General features: G+C 39.0%; 1 protein-coding gene across 1 annotated transcript in view; it reads right to left on the minus strand.

Moving 5' to 3' along the window:
* LOC122797071 (meprin A subunit beta-like) overlaps positions 1-19,511 on the minus strand; it is a 275,902-nt gene that overhangs the window by 77,385 nt on the left and 179,006 nt on the right. Inside the window, exon 7 of the mRNA XM_044065846.1 lies at positions 15,314-15,787. Within this exon, the coding sequence (XP_043921781.1) occupies positions 15,314-15,787 (474 nt within the window). The remainder of the gene's footprint in view (positions 1-15,313; positions 15,788-19,511) is intronic.

The raw sequence follows: 19,511 nt of genomic DNA on the forward strand, positions 1-19,511 counted from the left end.
GTTATTTTAGAAGTGTGTTTTTCTTGTAGATAGCTAGAAAATTAGAAAGTTTAGACTAAGTGTTTTTCTGTGATGTCAGAACTGTACTACTAATTTATTTTAAGTATCTCTGTGTGATCTCTGAACTTTCTTGACTAGCACTGAATGTGTAGTAGAAAGTGTTGTCTTGTGGTTTTAATTATTTATTATTAAATATTTTAAAACCTTTTAACTGTGGCTGGTTTGTGTAGAGATAATTTAAGCTCTTTAGAGAACTTGTATGCCTTTGGTAAAATTGTACAAAGCCACTCCTATAGCTATAGCCCTGGGTTATACTACTAACTGGATAATAATTTTGCACAGTAATAATTGGACACCCTTTTATGGGCCTTTGAGTAGCTGATAAGTACTAGCTGGGTGGTGGCAGTAATTACTACTGTATAGTTTGAGTAAAAGGGGCACAGCTGGAGAACTTGTGCCAGCCTTCCCCAGGAGTGTCTGTGTGGTTGTATAAAATCTTATCTCAAAGTGTGTGTGTGTGTGTGTGTGTGTGTGTGTGTGTGTGTGTGCGTGTGTGTGTGTGTGTGTGTGTGTGTGTCAGCTACTTGGGCAGGGACACAAAGCACTGTTTGGACAGAGAGTGTGCTGGAGATTTTAGCTTGTCCAGCTAGGCTGAGATCTGGACCCTATAGCTGTGCCAGTGGAGAGTCTTATTGGGGACCTGGGGAGCAAGAGAGCCACCAGCCCCAGACTGACTGTGATCTCTGTGTGCTCTTAAGGGAAATTGCTCTTTACTGTGTGTATTTGTTGTCCTTTCCTCATACGTGAGACACCCTCTCTGGTGTTGGTGGTGAGGATTGAGGCTCCTTGATTGCTGGGCCAGGGCATGGGCATCACATGGACTATCAGTAAATATTGGGGCCCTTGATACTAGGAACTACACATCAGTGAACTTAATTGTCTTTTTTGTGGTGATGAGCTCTGGACAAGATTAAGAGCACTAAATAATTATTGAAATAACTCTTTCAAGGACATCAAAAGAAATAGAGCCAGTGAGAGACTACTTCTCAGAACTCATTGAGTTTCTCCTCAAAAAGCAAACAAATTGTGGGTAATCTGCCTAAACCATCCTATTTAGAAAATGGCACCAAAGACTTTAAAATGCATCTAATGTTTATTGGTTACTGATATTATACCAGAGAGGAATGTATTAAGTATGCATTTCCATGTATTTTTTTGTATTCCAGATTATTGTTCAGTAAGGCTCTTTTTAGACAAGAAGATGTATACAGTATCTTTTTATTTAAATATTATATCACTAGACGGTGTAGTATCCTAAGAGCATAGTAAAGATGGAGTTTCTCCCGGGCCTCCGCTGAAAATAGGCTCTGTCCTAGTTGGACTTTCCCAGTCAACAAAATGATAAATAAATAAAAATAAAGAATTAGCTGATACAATACTTAGTCTGCACAACCTATACAACCCAATTTACAGATGTTCTTATTTTCTACTGACTGAAAATGTTTGATGTGATGAGCTGCCCATCTTGTGTGTGCCCTATCCTGAGTTCAGATTGTTCATTAAACTTAGTGAATACTTATATTATTGTAAGTAATAAGTGCCATATTTTCTGACTAGGATATAGCACTGTCTCAGCTGTAGTTATATATTATCTCATAACAAGGATATATAGTCTTTCCGTTTTCAGCTATTAATGAGTGTGTACCGGCATTCCATGATTTAACAACATCTAGTCCAGAACAGATTTGCTGTTTTGTGCCCACTACTAGCAAAACATGTTGCTGTTTTACTATGACCCTTAATAGGATACAGCCATTATTGGTAAATGAATTAATTTTGAACCTGCCTTTATTATTATTTGTATGCAGAATATTTGTATTGCTGTTGGTATATAATATGAAATTTTGTGCATAACTTTCTGAAAGGAGATAGTCACAAAATATATTTTGTCAAAATGATGAAACCACAAATGAAAAGCTCATCTTAGTGATCAAATCGCACAATGTTTTTTCCCCTCCCTGCAGATGACTATCAGCTGTCAGCAGCTCTTCTCCTCATTCACTGGGTCTAACAGACCCCCATCTAGGGCCAGTGAGTAGACTGAGTGTGGTTGTGCAGCAAAATACAACTGCTGGAGAGTATGCCTTAACTCCCAGCACCCTACAGCAGCATTGCAAGCTCCAGAATCACTGACTTTGAGAGGTGCATGCTCACTTCTGCTCCCAGCTAAGTAGCATACCACTTATGCAGCATAGAACTCTCCAGGCTCATAACACTGCTTACTGCAGTGAACCCAGGCTGCCGCCTCCACCTGTGGTCACACCAATATCCATGCTACTTATCATGCACAGGTTATCTGGGACATGGTAAGGGCTTTACCCTCTGCGCCACGGGAAAGCGTAAAATCCCAAGGAGCTTTGGTTACAGACTAGAATTAATGTTCATGGAAATAACATTTAATTTTATTCAGTTAAAATATATCATTTGATTACCATTAATTATGAAAAGAACCCACTGAAGGTGAATACATTTTGGAAGAAATGTACGGATATGTGTAGAGATGCATCACACCATATTATAAATTAACCTGTATGAGTAGTTACAGAGATATGGTTTCAGAACAAAGAAAGCACTTTTCTGTGCTCTGGGTTTTGTGCCTATCATGTCATCAGATCTACTGCCAGCTGGGGGTGACTATCAGTATTTCTCAAGAATACCATCAAATCACAACGTACTCTTCAAGACACCAAATCTGAACTCCTATTTTTCCAAATGACCCTAAACAGGATTAAATACCTCTTCATAGATAGTAGTAGATTACCCTGCTTCTCCCCTTTTGAGCATGATAGTATCTTAACACCTTAGCTGAAATGAAATCCCAGTTAAACCCAATACCTTTCTACTGGGGAACTTCATCTATCCATTAATAAACTGTTGAACTACACTGCCAATGTTCAGCATACCCAAAACTTCCTTTATCTTATAAATGCTATCTCCCTTGTACAGTTAGCTAACCATGCTACTAGGAAACCCATTACCCTTAATTTTATCCTCACAAATCTGTTCACTTCTTGCACAGGTCCATATACATCATCTTACCTTATTAAATTTGACTAAAAATTCGATTCGTCGATGACCTTTTTGTCCTATGGTAAGGAACCGAGAATGAGTTAGGCCTCTTACATAACAAGATGAATAGTTTAACAGAATTTTTGAAATTCACTATTAATAGCTCTAAGCAGAGGATAGATTTCTTCAGCTTACCTATGTCCATAAACTCATATTCCAACCATACCTCTGTCCCTCCCTCTCAACTACCTTTAAAATGCACCACACCCAAAGACTTCTAAGATCAAACAATCAAAACCTTATTGAGGTTTACAGACCAGGACAAAACCTCCTGTCCTTCTCACTAGCTTCATGGAACGCCCTACCGCCCTGCATTCGTACTACCACTAGCCTCTCATACTTTAAAAAACAACTTCATTGTCATCTAACATCAGCATGGCAATGCTCCTGCCCATCCCCATAGCCTACTGTCCACTCTTCTTCTCTTCCTTTTACAAATCCCAGATAGACATTTCAAGCTTGCTTGTAGTATATAATTTCCTATAAAAAAAAAAAAAAAAAAAAATACTACTTTTGATTCAAATATATTTTGACATGATTATAACCTGAAATTGTATAATGTTTACTCTGTAATCATCAAGTAATCTATGTGTGGAACTTAATCTTTGTATAATCTGTATGTGGAGCTTTTCTCCCCAGGACTCCATTGAAAATGGGTTCCTTGGGCCCAATGGACTATCCTGGTTAAACAACTGCAAATAAATAAATAAATAAATAGAAAGGCTACCAAGTGGGTTATTTAATACAGGAGTCTACCATAAACCATGCCATTTCAACACATTATTAATGAGATCTAGTATGCATCCCACCTTTGTGTTCAGGAACATTGTGAAAGGCCAAGGCATGAGGGCATCCAGATTGAATCTCCTAGATAGAGGTTTCACTGATGAACTTGATAGTTTGAGATCGAAGTTTTTAGATAGAGGATACAAAAGTTCTGAAATAAATAAACACTTTGAAACAGTAACCAAATTACGTGATGGTACTGCAGCACCTTATTTTGGGCCCTTATTGCCTAATAATCATTTAGAGAGACATCATACTACTAATTTTGTTAAAATTCCAACTTTTTATACCAGTGATAACCAGGAACTGAGACATTATGAGCAAGAATTGGTCTATTTTACAGGTAGACGGTAATATTAAGAAGATTGTTGGTGAACAACCACGATTCTTATATAGGAACAAAAGGAACCTGAAGAGATTCTTATGCTACCCTAGAGATCATCATGTTGTTCATGATGATGAATATACTAGACCATGTGGGCAATGTAATTTTTGCTCACACATAGATACCAATAGGTGCTTTTTTCACCCTGATTTGAGAAGGGAATTCAGTTTATCAGCCAGAGCTGACTGTATGATGACACATCTAGTCTACTTAGCAGTCTGCCAGGTTTGCACCTCCTTTTATGTTGGAAAAATGAACAGAGCTTTTAAGGAGAGGATACGCGAACATTTATATCACATAAGGAAACATTCAGAGCATAATGCTCTGGCTAAACATGTTACACAGCATGACGTTAGTCATCAGTTTTTGTTCAGAGCTCTTGAGGTAATGACACCTAGTATGCGAGGTGGTGACATTAGAAATCATACTGAGGACAGGGAGAATGATTGGATCATTTGGTTAAGGGCTGATAGGGGGCATGGGCTCAATGAGAGGGCTTCTATTAAGCCCAAGTTAAGAAAGCGTTGACACATTAAATAGGTATACTTGAATGTATTGCCCTTTTTATTATTTTATGTCTTTTATATATATCATATATTTTGAGTTTATTTATTATGTATTATACATCTGTTTCATGGACATGTTTTTATGAATACATATACAGATGTATAGATTTCTTATAAAGAGTTTATTTGTCCGTATTTTATATACATATGTACATTTTCTATATATTCTTATAGGGAGGCATTGACCTCGGTTTTAAATGAGATAAAGTGTATGTTTTTAAAATGTTAATTGATATTTGAACATGATTGGTCATTAGATTTTTGAATTTGTATTTAAATGTTTTCAGTTATGAAGCACAGAGTATATGGATCTGAAGAAGCTTGATTAGCGAAAGCGCTTATCTTCTGTTGGAATTTGTGCTTAATAAACCTTTAAGGATATATTACATCAGCGTCTTGCCTGCTGTTGCTCCGTTTCTACTAACCTTTCTTAAAAATAGTTAATGTTTTCCTTTAAAATGTGAAACTGCAAATGCCTTTAACAGTTTCTTCACAGACACCATCCAATCACTAGCTACCCAAGTGGCTCCCAGTTGCTCTAACCCTGATTCTTCCTCAGCCATTACCCCACTCTCCTTTAACTTCCAGCCTGTATCTACAGCAGCCATCAGATCTCTAATTAATAAATTAAAACCCACTATTCTAGCAGCTGATCTTCCACCAGAATATCTACAAAAAGTGGCAGATGCCATTGCATACCCTATCTCTATTATTATAAACTGAACCTTGTCTGAAGCCACCATCCCCTCTATCTGGAAGGTTTCCCACATTATTCCTCTCTATAAAGGAGGTAACTCACTAGACCTGTCAAACTATAGACCCATAGCCATACTGTCACCAGTGGCCAAAATAATGGAAAAATGTGTCCATAAGCAACTTATGCTCTATCTCACTCAGAATAAACTACTGGCCAACTCTCAGCACGGCTTTAGGCCAAACCACAGCACCACCTCAGCCCTCCTATCCTTCTCTAACTCCATTAACCACAACCAAAACAATAACAAGCTTACCTCAGCGCTCTTCTTAGTTCTCTCCAAGGCATTTGATATGGTCAGCCACCAATTACTTATCCACACCCTAAGGACACTCTCATTAAATAACTGTGTGATTAAATGGTTGCAATCTTACCTGACCAGAAGACAACAAGCAGTACTATGGCAGAACACACTATCCACCCATCTACCCATCACACTAGGTGTTCCCCAAGGCTCCATACTAGGACCACTTCTCTTCTCAGTCTTTATCAATGACCTGCTCACAGTCACTCCCAAGGCTACCTGCATTCAATACGCGGATGACTCCACTTTAATCTGTGCAGCTGCTTATTTTTTCCCCCACTTGCAAGTCGTCCTCACCATTCTATACTATAAAATCCAATAATGGCAGACTGATATCCCCAGATGTGCACACCAAACTCCTAGGTGTCACAACTGACAATACCCTAAAATACAATACCCATGTCAAACTATCAAAACCATTAGCAAAAACTGGGCTTTCTCTATAGGATCAAACCTTTCCTTACCCCATTTGCTATAATTTCTATTGCTCGCTCCCACTTATTGTTTACCCTTCTCTATGCCTCCCCCATTCAAAAACTTGAATAAAACCACTCTTAGAACTCGCTAGCTGTTACAACCATATTGCTAGATTTGCTACCTCAAATTTACTCAACTAGGTTGGCTTGAATGGATTAGTCTACTCCAATATAACCAACTTATAATTGCCCACAAAGTTCTTAACCACCCCGATAAGACACCTGCACTAAACAAGATCATTAACTCCTACAGCAACCTGAGATCACTTTGTTCTGCCAATAAACTGCTGGTTCAAACATCCAAAAGCAAAAACGTGGCTGGTGACTCTCTATTTGCTAATTCTGTAGGCAAAACTTGGAACACTGTATCTGCTGAACTCACTCTCGAACCCTCTCTAACCCAGTTGAAAAAAAGTCTCAAGCTATACTTCCAAATGCACTGGCAGTGTCCCTGTTCAAAACCCAGCTACCTCCTACCCACTGATTAGGAGACCTTGCCAAGTTAAATCAACTAGTCTTTAAAATGTATATGATCTTACTTAATTGCTTATCAAGAGCTTGTTACTGGAAAAATCTGCATCTGTGTGAAACTGCTGGTTGCCTATTCTAATTTGTCAACCATGTTTATAAATGTATGTAACCTGATTTTGTGATTTTACTGAAGACTGTAAACTATGTTAAATTTGTATCCGTTACTAATGTAAGTTAGTAACTTGGAGCTTTACTCCCCAGGCCTCCACTGAAAATGGACATATATTCAGTCGGACTATCCCGGTAAATAAATGTAAAATAAAAAATAAATAAATAAATTCAAATACCTGTTTGTTTAGGTACTTCTCAAAAGCAAATTTTCAGTTATTTGATATCCTAAATAAATTCCACTGTAAGCCTTCTCCGACTGATCCCATTGAAAAAGATTCTGCCTATGCCTCTGACTTTTATTCACACATAAATAGTTGTATTGATAATGCAGTCCTATATATATATATATATATATATATATATATATATATATATATATCAAATAAAATGAAAATTTTAAAAACATAAATTATATAATAAGAGAAAGACATTACTTAATGCTCCTAACAAAGCTCATTCTGCTTCTGTTAACAGTGCACTTAAGCACACTAGTAAAGAGTTAAAGGGAACCAGTAGGAAGTTCAAGCAGAATATGAACGTATTAAACACTAAAGCCAAAAATAACTACAAATCTTTTAACTACATTAAGTTGTTAAGAAGTATTGCCCAATGATATTAGGAGAAAGGCCACAAATAATACTGCACACTCTGACCCAAAGGAAATAGCTAATATCCTAGCTGATAAATTTAGTGAAACTATTATTTCACCCACAGTTATCATTATTCCACCGTCACAACAACCCCCCTTTTAATTACTATGGATTAAGCACTGTCAGCCCTATCAAAAGCTAAGAACACCTCATTCATGTGCCCAGATAACATACCAGGCTGTCTGATCATCAGTTTCAAGTACGGCTTATCTAAACCCCCACTCAACATCTTTAATCTAAGCCTCTCCACTGGTTACATTCATGAAGTCTGGAAAACAGCCATTGTAATGCCATGACACACGGGTGGCCCAATCATGGATCCTGGTAACTATATAACTATTAGTCTCACTAGTCTAGCTTGTAAAGCTATGGAATGTATTATTTCAGATGTAATTAATCTGGACATTGAAAATCTGTTAACACTGGACCCCTCATCAATTCAACTTTCTAAAAAGAAGGTCCTGCCTCTTTAACTTCAGCAATTTCTTTGAAAAAGTCACTAAAGCAGTGGCACATACAGCATATCTGGTACTGGCCAAGGCCTTTGATACTATTCCCTATGCAAACAATACTGAAAAACTTTTAAAGCTGTACATACATTCTTTTGTTGTGTGATGGATAAAACTGGTTGCCTGAGAGAACCCATGTAGTTTGAATCACAGATGCCACTTCTGAAAGCAAAAATGTTACTAGATGTGTACACCAGGGCTCAGTGTTGTACCCACTCTTATTTGACATCTATGTCTCAGACCTTCAGGGTAGCACTCCTGGACTATGGTAAAGTTTGCAGATGACTGCAAACTTGGAGTTGTTACTCAGTTTTCTAATGACCCACCACTACTGCTGTAACTACTGTTGCAAGGACAATGGCCCGAAATTAAATGTGAAAAAATATAGTATAGTTCATTTTTCTAAACAAAACTTTTCCCCATAACGTATAGGCAACACATTTCTCTAAGCAGGCAATTTTGCAAGAGATCTAGGTACTATTGTTAATTCCTGGTTTGTCTGACCATCATGTCTCGACAGTAGTTATTTCCAGCTTAATTTCCAAAGACATCTCTTCCATATGAAAAAGGTCTTAATTCTCATTTACTCATATTTCATCAGACCATTGCTGAATAAAATGCCCCTTTTGCCATGTACTTGTCTAAATATGTCATTCAACCTGACAGATCTCAAAGGTTCCTAAAAGATCAGTAGCCTCAAAACTTGTTACAGACTCCAGTTCACAGAGAGGATGTAAGATCCACCATATATCCTATTTCAAGAGAATAAGTTCCCAGATTGGGAGCGTGGCCCTATTGGAGGTACAAGAGGACCTGGGTCATAGAAGGAAAGTTAGGAAGGATCCTAGGAGATCAATCCCGTGGTACATCTATAGTTATGGTACATACGTCTAAAGGACTCACTAATCTTCTTACATTCTCAGATATATCAGGACATCGCCCCTAGTCAAAAAATACCGATGGGAAACTGGCCCACTGGAAAGCACACGGTGGAACCGTGGAAATGAAGGACGGAATGGATGCCATGTATGGCTCTTGGAAACAGAAACAAAGGTGTGTGTGTGACGAATAGTGGCAAACGCGAGATGGCCTACATCTATGTGAATGAACAAAAAAGTTAAGAAGTGGCCATAAATTTAGTAGAATGAGCTTTATGATGATAGCTCCCTTGTTTGAGATGAGATAGATGAGAGCTCTATAGTGATGGATGAGATTAAGTGATATGAGATAGCTTTTGGAATCAGTGGATCAAATTCGAAAATCTAGTTGATCTGAAGCTAATAGTAGTTGATCTGATTTCCTTGCAGTTGATGTCCTATGGGACTCTAAGGTGTGATCTGTGTACATAGCTTTATGCTGTAGTACGAAGAGCGATGTATTTGAATATTTACATCATTAAAGGAAAGTAACAATTTTTCTGAAGGAAGATTTGGAGAAATTAGATACTCCTTCCTAAAATTGTTGGTAATCTTAATGGGAAATACTGAGAGCTGTTGAATAAAAAGTCGAGGTTGCTGAACATATAGTTTATAGAATAGCAGTTGAAGGCCTGAAAGCCATAAAGGTGATTCCAAGGAAGAAGACTCAAAAAGAAATAATTAATTTCCAGGTATCAGGTAGCATCAAAGGGTTGTGGGAGGTTAAGTTGTGGGAGGCTAGAAGGCAGGTGAGTTTACAAGGCTTTAGGGTCGTTGTGGGGTCGGATTTAGGCTTGCCTTAATAAATTAATAAAGGAAATAGCTTGTTTGTTGCTTCTGAGGTAGGTTGCTGAACCTGGAGGTGGAAATATTTCGCCAATACTTGATGGTAGATACTGAGCTGATCATTAGGAAGGGGGAGGAGCTCCCAAAAAAACAGCAAGATAGCAAAACTTCAGTCTAATAGATGAGTTGAACAAAGTCTTGTGGGAATTTACAATTTGTGTAATACTTCAGTCTTCAAAAGTCTTACTGCAGGGGTAAAGTGGAGTTAGAGCCAGAGTGGCTCAACTGGTGGTTGGCTTGACTGATCAGCAATGGAGGGCTGCAATCAAGGTCTGACTTCAACTGGGTCCAGGCTGACTGATGGAATTGGATGAGGACCCAGGATGAAGATCGAACCAGGTTCAGAGGCCAGAGACCCTCCAGATGAGGGATGGGAAGTCTCAGGCGACACCGAATCGCCAATCTCGGTGGATTTAAAGTGGAACCTGGGGAGAAAGAGAATGCAGGTTCTGATGGGAAAGTAGATAAGTGGAACCGTGGTCCTTGGGCCCTGAGGAAGAGTGGGGGAGGGTGAGAGGAAAACGGTGATACACTCGCATGAAACTGTCCATCATGTGAGATGAGAGTGAGGGTCTCCCCCATAATCCAAGGATCTGTGCTGGACCTTGCGTAAGGAGATTTGTAGTTCTGGGAGAGAATAGTGTGAGGATCTGGATCTTGTGAAAGCTGTGGTTGGACCGAATGTGCGCTTGAGACAGAAATGGCTCATCCCATACTCCTCCTTAAAGGACATACTCGGGTGCTCTTGGCCTGACTCTGGAGTCCTTAGGACTCCCTGTGGTTTTACCATGCTCAGACCCATGGGGACCTTGTACCCTGGGGGGTGGATGTAAATGTGCTCTGGGTGATGGATGCAGTGCTTGCTCCTCAGGATTCCCATATAGAGAGCCCTCTGAATGACCTGCCTAAGAAGCGCGCCCCCTGTCCCAGGTGATACCACCCAGACTCCTGTCTGGATGCAAGTCTGCCAGCGTGGCAGGTCAGTGTGCGCAAGCGAGTGGTGGAACTGGGATAGCGGTGAGCATAGTTGCCGGATAAAGTGGTGGGTGATGGATCCCCGGTTTGAGTCAGTATGGATATAAATGACCTGATCTGAGTGGATTGATTGGACTGATCCGTGATCAGGAGATTACCTCAGGTGGTGGTCCGCGTGAGGACAGATGGACCAAGGGGGAATGGTTGCTGCCATGGAGCCTAACAGTTGTGGATTGTGAGAAGGGCGCCATCACCCAGTTAAGAGGACCGAGGTTGCTGGGGACTGTTCTCGCGCCGCGCAGGATTAGATATGAATCTGCCCTGAGACTCGCCGAGCTGATCTGCACGAAGAACAGAAATATCTTTGTTGAGCAAAACAGAATACTGATTTGCCAGAATCGCCCAGTTGGACCAGGGCTCAGATATTGACCAAATTGAATTGATGCCTTAAGGTAGCCTGTTGGCAGTTGAGTAGCTGCGTCTAGGCCTGGGTATGGAAACAGAGGCCTGGGCCAACTTTCATGACGTCTCACGAAACACAACATTTGGTAACTGTGGGCTGACCTGAGGCAGTGAGGGCTGTCAGTGCTCCCTAGGCTGAAGCGTAAGTGTCTCCTGAAGCCTGATCCTCAGTGCTCGAGATCCCAAAATGTGATAGTAGGCGCCTTTGAGGTCTATCCCATCTCATCAAACTCCTTTCTCCAACAATGAGAGAATGTGGATGACTTTGGATTTCTTTTGCGGTTTAGTTTGCGTTCGGTTTTAATGGTGAAATTTGATCCCAGTCTTTTGGCACCAAAAAGTCTTTTTGAAGAAAATCCAGTAAGTGGAGTCCCTAATCCGGTCTGGTCTGCACTTCCCTTGACGATTTTTTCTTTCAGCTTGGGTTGGATACGTCAGTTGGTTGGTGGATGGGTCCCTTTGCTGGGATTCTTGTGCTGGGTTGGGTGGGGGGTGGGGTAACCTCCGGGGGGATTCGGTACAACACGGGGTGTTGAGGTAAACCTGACGTAACCTGGTCCCTCTGGTGATTCCCCGATGACCCCGAAATGGCACGATGAAATCAGTCCGGTCAGTCTGCAGGGAAGCAGAAGGGCCAGGGGGAGGATCGCGGTCTCCAGTGTTCGGAGTGTTGGTCTCCAGTGTTGAAGGGGACGCTCTGCCAGAAAATTTCCTCCTCTCTGACCTCCTCCCTCTCTCTCTCTAGAACGAAAGTAAGGCTGAGACTTCTGAACCACACCATTTTTTCTCTTCCTTCAGGCCTTGGGGCTCCTTCAGGGGGGAAGAGAGCTGAGGGGGAGCCAGCAGCCAAGGTCTTACCCTCCTGTTCGCATTGGTCAGTTACCTGTAGTCCAACCACCTCCAACCCACCATCAAAGGCGTCGGCAAAGGAAGGCTTAAAGGCCTCTGCAAAATGAAAAATGACAGGGCGTAGCCAGGAACATCTCCGGAAACACAACCTGTCCAGCAGCTCTTTACTCGCTCCTTGCCGCCTATTAGTTATTAGGACAGACAGCCCTCTCTCTATACTTATTTCGTATACACTCTCCCACTGGGATCTGTGTCTAGGCTTACTATGAAAGAGCTAACCCTTTTTAACCTTCTTTTCCTTCATAGAACAAATATTTTCTCAAATATCAAGTAAAAGGAGCTAAGCCATCACTGACACATAAATAAGAAACATTGGTATGAAAGATTCATATTCCAACATATTCCCATCTCCGGAACAAACTTCCACTACATGTCACTTTAAATGGGTACCTAGCTAATTGATCTGAAATCCCCCCCTCCCCCACTTTGTTTTGTACTGTCCTCCAACAAGGCTGGTGGGAACCTTTGAATATAGGTTATTGTCTAGGCTAGTAATGGTCTGGAGACTGATTGCCTAGCTTTAGTAAATTTTAACTTTAGTTTTTCTTTCTGATTTAAAGATGCCTAAAGCATGTGAACTATCACATTTAAAAAATAAATAAAATTGGCATTTTCATGAAATGCATTCTACAGCAGTATATTTATATGTTCACTCTGTCATATCTATATAAACCAGTTCCTTTCACACTGACAAAGTGGTCTAGAATGGGGATGATGAAAAAATATGAAAGTAGATACAGACCGTGCAATATAGATGTAGCTTAAACTGCTGGACATTTTGCTGCAAAGAAAATATCTCTTTAGGGTTACTTGCATTTAAGAGAGAAATGATCTATTTTTAATTCATACTACAGCTTTCTTCCAGAAAAAAAAATCTTGTCTCTTAAAAGCACAAAAATTGATTCAGAATGACTTAGCATTCTTTTTAAACACCCTCCTGATTGTAACCAGTCATGTGCTGTGTATTAATTAAGTGCATAAAAGATTATTCCTGGATGCCTCAGTAATCTAGGTACTTATCTCAGCGCATTTCTGTTCACACTTCTTTAATGTTAGCCAGTGAGAAAGGGATTTAAGAAGACTTTATTGCTCATTTCTTCACTTTGTATTGAGAATGAGACTTGTTCTGCTGGAGAGACATTGGCAGGCTTCCACTCCCCCGAGTCTCCAAATTTGTCTCTAACACTCCTAATTCTACAAGACCCTTTTAATTGGCAATATTAACTGGTAAGCTAGCAATATGTTATATTATTTGTAAGTATGTAGCATTTTTGCAGATTAGCAGATACTTAAAAAAACATTTGGTCAAACCATATTCATTCCCCACTGTACACATGCTTAATCAATGAATGGCAACAAAAATTCAGAAAGAAGAATCCAACAAGTGAAACTTTACAAAATAAGAGGTACTGTATGATGCCTCATTAGTGAAATTCTATACAGCAGCAAGTCACTTGCAGAAGTCCACATATAGGCATCTTAGATTATCTCTATATCCATTTCAAAGAAATTGTTATTCTGCAATATATTTCAACAAGGTTTGGTAGAGTGACATAAAAATATGGCAGTAGAGCACTGAAAATTAAAATTAAATTAAAAAAGGCCTCAAATCCTTCAATTATCCTGATAGTTTAGCACAACTTTCCTTATTCCCAGTAGTTTACTGGCTACTCAAAGGTGACCTGTGTCTAGCTTTTTGTGCCATGAGAAAGACACAGCCCTCTTTGACCACATATTTCTTTGAAAAACTAGTTGCCCTGCAAAGCTCCATACTAGGGGCCTAAGTCTACAACATCATATAAACAAGACTTGTTCCCAGATCAATGTATTCCTGACTTATGGAATATGGGTCAAGGAAAGAACTACTTTGTCTGCCTTTAATGCTTGTCTTGACATCTGGATGGGTAGACACAAATGGACACTAGGTTATCATGTATGGTCTTGGTCAGGTTGGGATACATGCACTTTAAAGCATTTGTAAAGGGTTGCAAGAATTTTTAAGCATATCTCCTTAAAGGTATATATGGCTAGGCATCTGGCAGCTCCTGTAATCGCGTGCCAAGAATTATGCTTATGTTTCAGGTGCAAAAATCCAGCTATAAGCTACTACATAATTATTCCGATCGTCCCTTGTTTGACCCCTCATTATTTACTTGCATGCTTTATGACTGTGGAGAGAGACTTTAACCAGATAGATGCTCTTTGATTAACTCTGTAAAGAGACATGTGTACTTACTGTAACTTGTTTGTTTTAAAATAAAAAAGAAATGCATCGCAATATAATGACCCTTGTGAATTAAGTGATGGAATACTGGGATGCACTTTAAGGTAGGAACCATTAAGGAGCCTTTGGTGTGCCTTTGTCAAACAGATAAGGCAAAGGTAGTTTCTGTCTTGACATATTGACGTACAAGTACAGGACAAGACCATGCTCAAAAGTAAAATCTTACCAAAAGTAAAATCTTACATATTTTATCAATGTTGTCACAAGAAGGAATGGACTGTATAGAATTTGCAGTATGCTTAAAAATACAATTGAATGTTGGCACTTAGCACCTAGGTTACTGGATAATAACTGTTCAAATCTGGGGGCATGGCAAGCAAGTGAGGTGGTAAAATGATTAAACAGAACAACATAAATACAACAATGTGGTGCCAAATGAAGGCAGGAGATGGGATAGGGTATTCTGTAGGATATTTTCTTCACATATATAGAAATGATTGTTTATAATTCAGTGTTCTCAAAAATATTATGCAGAGTTTGACAAACTATTCTGAAACATTTTAGTTTTATAAATTGCTGGTATATCAAATTTTGCATAGCAGAGAAACTCACTATTTTACTTAGTAGCTTTCCTGGGAACACTAAAATATGATTTTAGGTATATTTGCATGAAATTTCTAAACCACCCCTATTTTATCTTATGTTTCACCAGTTTTAAAGTTGGTTCAATGTTTCATTCAAAATACAATTTGTAATTCCAAAATTGTGTAGAACCATACCACTTGTTGTAGTTTCTGTGGGATCTGTTGTTATACTTCTTTGATTCGACATACGACGGCGAATGTCTGGATGCTGATCCATTAATGTCATGGATACCTGCCTCCAAGGACAGGGCCACTGCAGCTGATTATCATAGATTCCAGAGGTAAGATGGACATATATTGCCAAGTTTCCTGGATTATCACTTTTACCATTTACATAGAGGCTAATCTGAAAACCATAGCCCTCACTAGAGTAGAAACGTGGGCTATAAATTCTTCCTGATGTTCCTGGAGGCATGCTGGCCAGGAGCTCTGCAAAATTTCTGATATGCCAGACATCTGTAGGGCACCGGGTCTCTGACAGATTAACGTCATCAATAGAAAAGCCTCCTGAAGATGGTCCAGTACCTTTTACTCCTTCAAACACAACACGGAACTTGTTTTTGATATTAAAGCTGAAGTGCTGAAGTTGCCAGTAGCCCAGTGCTTTACCTGTGGAAGAAGTAACATATTTTGATTATTTATATTTTAAAAGACACTTTAAACCGACAAAAACAAATTGTAAAAAAATACGCAGGTGACACCACACTAACAATACAAAATATTCTGTTATTTTACCCAGTAAATGATGCTTTTTTTGCAGTATGTAACCATTTTTATAGTGTGTGACAATGGATAGTGAAGGCATTTGCACTTGCTTTTTTTTCTTTGCTGGTAATACTCAGGGAAACAACACTGAAAATATGTTTTATTATTTATGCCCAGAAAAGGGGACTAATCCAAAGGGGCCTACTTAGTCACAAGCTGAGGCCTAACAGAAATAGAGCATAATAACAATACATCAGAAAATACTTGTGGGACATCCATCCTCTGGGCCAGTAATCAAGAACCCTCAATCCTCATCACTGACACTTTTGGGGAACGTTCACTTAGAACAAAAATGGATACATGCACTATTTTCAGATGCAGCCATCTGCACCAATTTCCATTAAGAACATACAGGGAGCACACTCCAGTGCTGGGGCTGAGTTTTCCTCTCCAGGCCCCAAATAAGACTCCACCTTTCTCTTTTCAGAAATCAGTGCTCTGTGTCCCTGTTCCAAGTAGCTGACACACACACTCTTTGAGATTTGATTTTCACACACACGCACACATGCACACATGCACACACACACACACACACACACACACACACACACACACACACACACACACACACACACACACACACACACACACACACACACCTAGGAAAGACTGGCACAGATTTACCTGCTATACTACCTCCACTCAGACTATAAGGTAGAATCACTGCCACCAGCCAGATAATTTAAGGCTCTTACCAATTATTCTTAGTAAAATTAATACTTATACAAATGGTAGTATCAACCAAGTAGCAAAACATTCAGGAGCATGAAGCCACAGTGCCACCAAATAAATGCAATTACTCTCAAATATTAAATTATTTTCTAACATTCCAGCCATGATGAAAGATTTATATATATTTAATAATAAATAATAAAAGAGAAAATATGAAAATACTGAATATCTATTTACAATAAACACCAGAGTTTCAATTCACAGTAAATATAAAATATAACACAGATGGAAAAACTCAGACAGATACAGAAAAACAACACTTTTAGCTAATCTCACTATTTTCCTGACTAAAGAATTATTGTTCCCTTAGTTGAGTTACTTAATAAGGAAGGCAAGATGAAGTGGGTGAATGGTTTTATCAGTTCCAAAACAGAGTGCTGAGTGTCACTATCACATCTCTCACTAGTATCTAAACACAATTTCAGTGCTGGCTACAGAATGGCATCACATCTGGTCTCCTGATTCTGTGGTTCTCTCATTACCCCTTCACTAGAAACGTGAGCCATTATCTAGCACAGATGTGTCACAATACACACCTAGGGCTTTGCTAAAGCTTAATCCGGCAGCTGGAGACTATAAAATAACTTCAACCCTTTCATCCTTCTTGCAGAGACTAACAAACAATTCTCTGGCACCCGAGGGTTGCAATTAGCTCACCACTAAGGACAATAAGAGCAGGATCCCAGCCGAGACATTGCATCTCTGGCTGCATTGAGGCCTGTGAGATAAAATCTTTATGGCCTAAACCAAGTAATTTCATTTTAGGCTAGTTTTTAAAGTTAGCTGGGCTGAGCTTAACCCCTTTCCTTCCAGCATCCTCTGTTAACATATATACATTTCATCAGTTACAATACAGTCTGACATACATACATAGTTCTTTTCTGTCTAGCAGGAGCCTCTGTTGATACGTTTTTAACACAAGCTACTTTACAAATGCATTTTTAACACAAGCATCTGTACAAATTAGTTTGATATTCAAATGACATAAAATTCTTTGCTAAACTCCAGCTAGTTATGCTGGAATATATTACACATGCACTGCTCTACTCTCTCTCTGGAATAGGTGGCACTACCTCACATCATCACAGCTTGTATAAAAAAGCAGAGCAAAACATATATTAGCTATAGTGGTTTCACCTGGGAATAAATTATTATGCATATGTGAATGCATGCAGCATGGAATATATTTGTATTTCTAAACCACGCAGAGGAATTTCTCCTACAGAGGAGGTTTAAGAGCATGTCTACATGCAGAAATTGCAGTTAAATGTCAATTATTTCTTAAGACCACTACACAGTAGTGTTTAAGTTTATTAACTGTACTTAACATTTCTCAGAAAGATGAACACATAATGAGACAATGAAAATATGAATATGTAAAACATTTCTGTCAGCTACTAGAAGAGTATAACATGAAGGTGTAACCTGGTAGAATGTACCACTTCGTAGACTAGTTTTTGTATACGAAACAGTCAAAAACAAAGACATTAATGTAAATAAACTATAATAGTAATGTAGTCTCATGGTGTGCCTGACCCACCTTCTAACCTCTGAGCATTAAAAAGCATAACACTGTCCTTTAAAAATCATATCAGTGTGTCAGAAAGAGATGCATTCCTTCAGCTTTCCAAATAGAAGGTCTGTAAGTACAGTAATTAGTTACAATGTATGGCTTAGTTACAGTAATAAGCATGTTGCTGTAGACTTAACTCACTTATTACAGTATGTAACTTTAAACTGATATAATTTTGTTAAGAAAGCCAATAAATCTAGGATAAGTGTGGCTTATTTAGTAAAGTACATACCTTTGATTTGGTCTAACCTTACGCAGAAACACAATAAATCTAAGAGAAGCAAGGTTAAATCAGAAGACAGAAATCATAACACTATGCCTATCTTATCAATTGAGAGGTATATTACATAATGCTAAGGGCTACATTCTCAGTAAGGGTACAGAAATGGAAAAAAGAGCATTACCCCACATACACTTGTACTTTGGATGATGCATTACATTAATACAGTCACATGGAAAAATGAGATTTTTTCAAATTCAAAAGTCTGTTGCAGTTAGTAGTCATGATATCAGCCTATCCCATGGATATACTGGCATCAGTTCCATAAGGCTTGTTGTATTTTGTTTAACATAACAGCTTACACAGTAATGAAAACATCTGCTTTTACCTTGAGAGACAGCCACCAGCCTACCTGAGTACCAAGCAGGAGCAGGACACACTTATATGTCATCACTGGGTACTCCCAACTTATTAGCAGCTACCACAAATAAAATATTTACTGAATAGCAATTCTATTTCAGGTGTATTCTGGTTACTTAAAAAGGATAATAAATGCCTGAAGTTAAATAGACTATGAAGTTATGAGAAAGTATTTCAGGTGACTGACTGCTGCATATGTAAGCTAAATGGACAAAGACTGTTTTGAAATAGGACAAGTCTTTATGAGAGAGAGAGACATAGACAGAGAAAGAGAGAAATAATGAGAAACTGTATGTGCTTCTAAGTGCCTGTGTGTTTGTGTTTTACTGTTTGTGTGCATGTGTGTGTGTGTGTGTGTGTGTGTGTGTGTGTGTGTGTGTGTGTGTGTGTGTGTGTGTGCATGTGTGTGAATTTCTATGTTTGTCTGCTTTTGTTTTTCTGTGTGTTTGTATGTGGTTGTGTTTTTTTTAATTTAATTTCAACTCCACAGTGGAGTGCCATGATTCTGTGAAGAGTGTCTCAGTTTTTGAGGCATATTTGCAGGGATATTGGCCCAATATTTGTGAGGTTTGACAAATAACATTAAAGCATTCTGAAAGGCTCCCTTCTAAATATATAAATGT

The sequence above is a fragment of the Protopterus annectens genome, chromosome 3.part0 (assembly GCF_019279795.1).
Source record: "Protopterus annectens isolate FY-2018-M chromosome 3.part0, PAN1.0, whole genome shotgun sequence".
Taxonomy (NCBI): Eukaryota; Metazoa; Chordata; order Ceratodontiformes; family Protopteridae; genus Protopterus; species Protopterus annectens.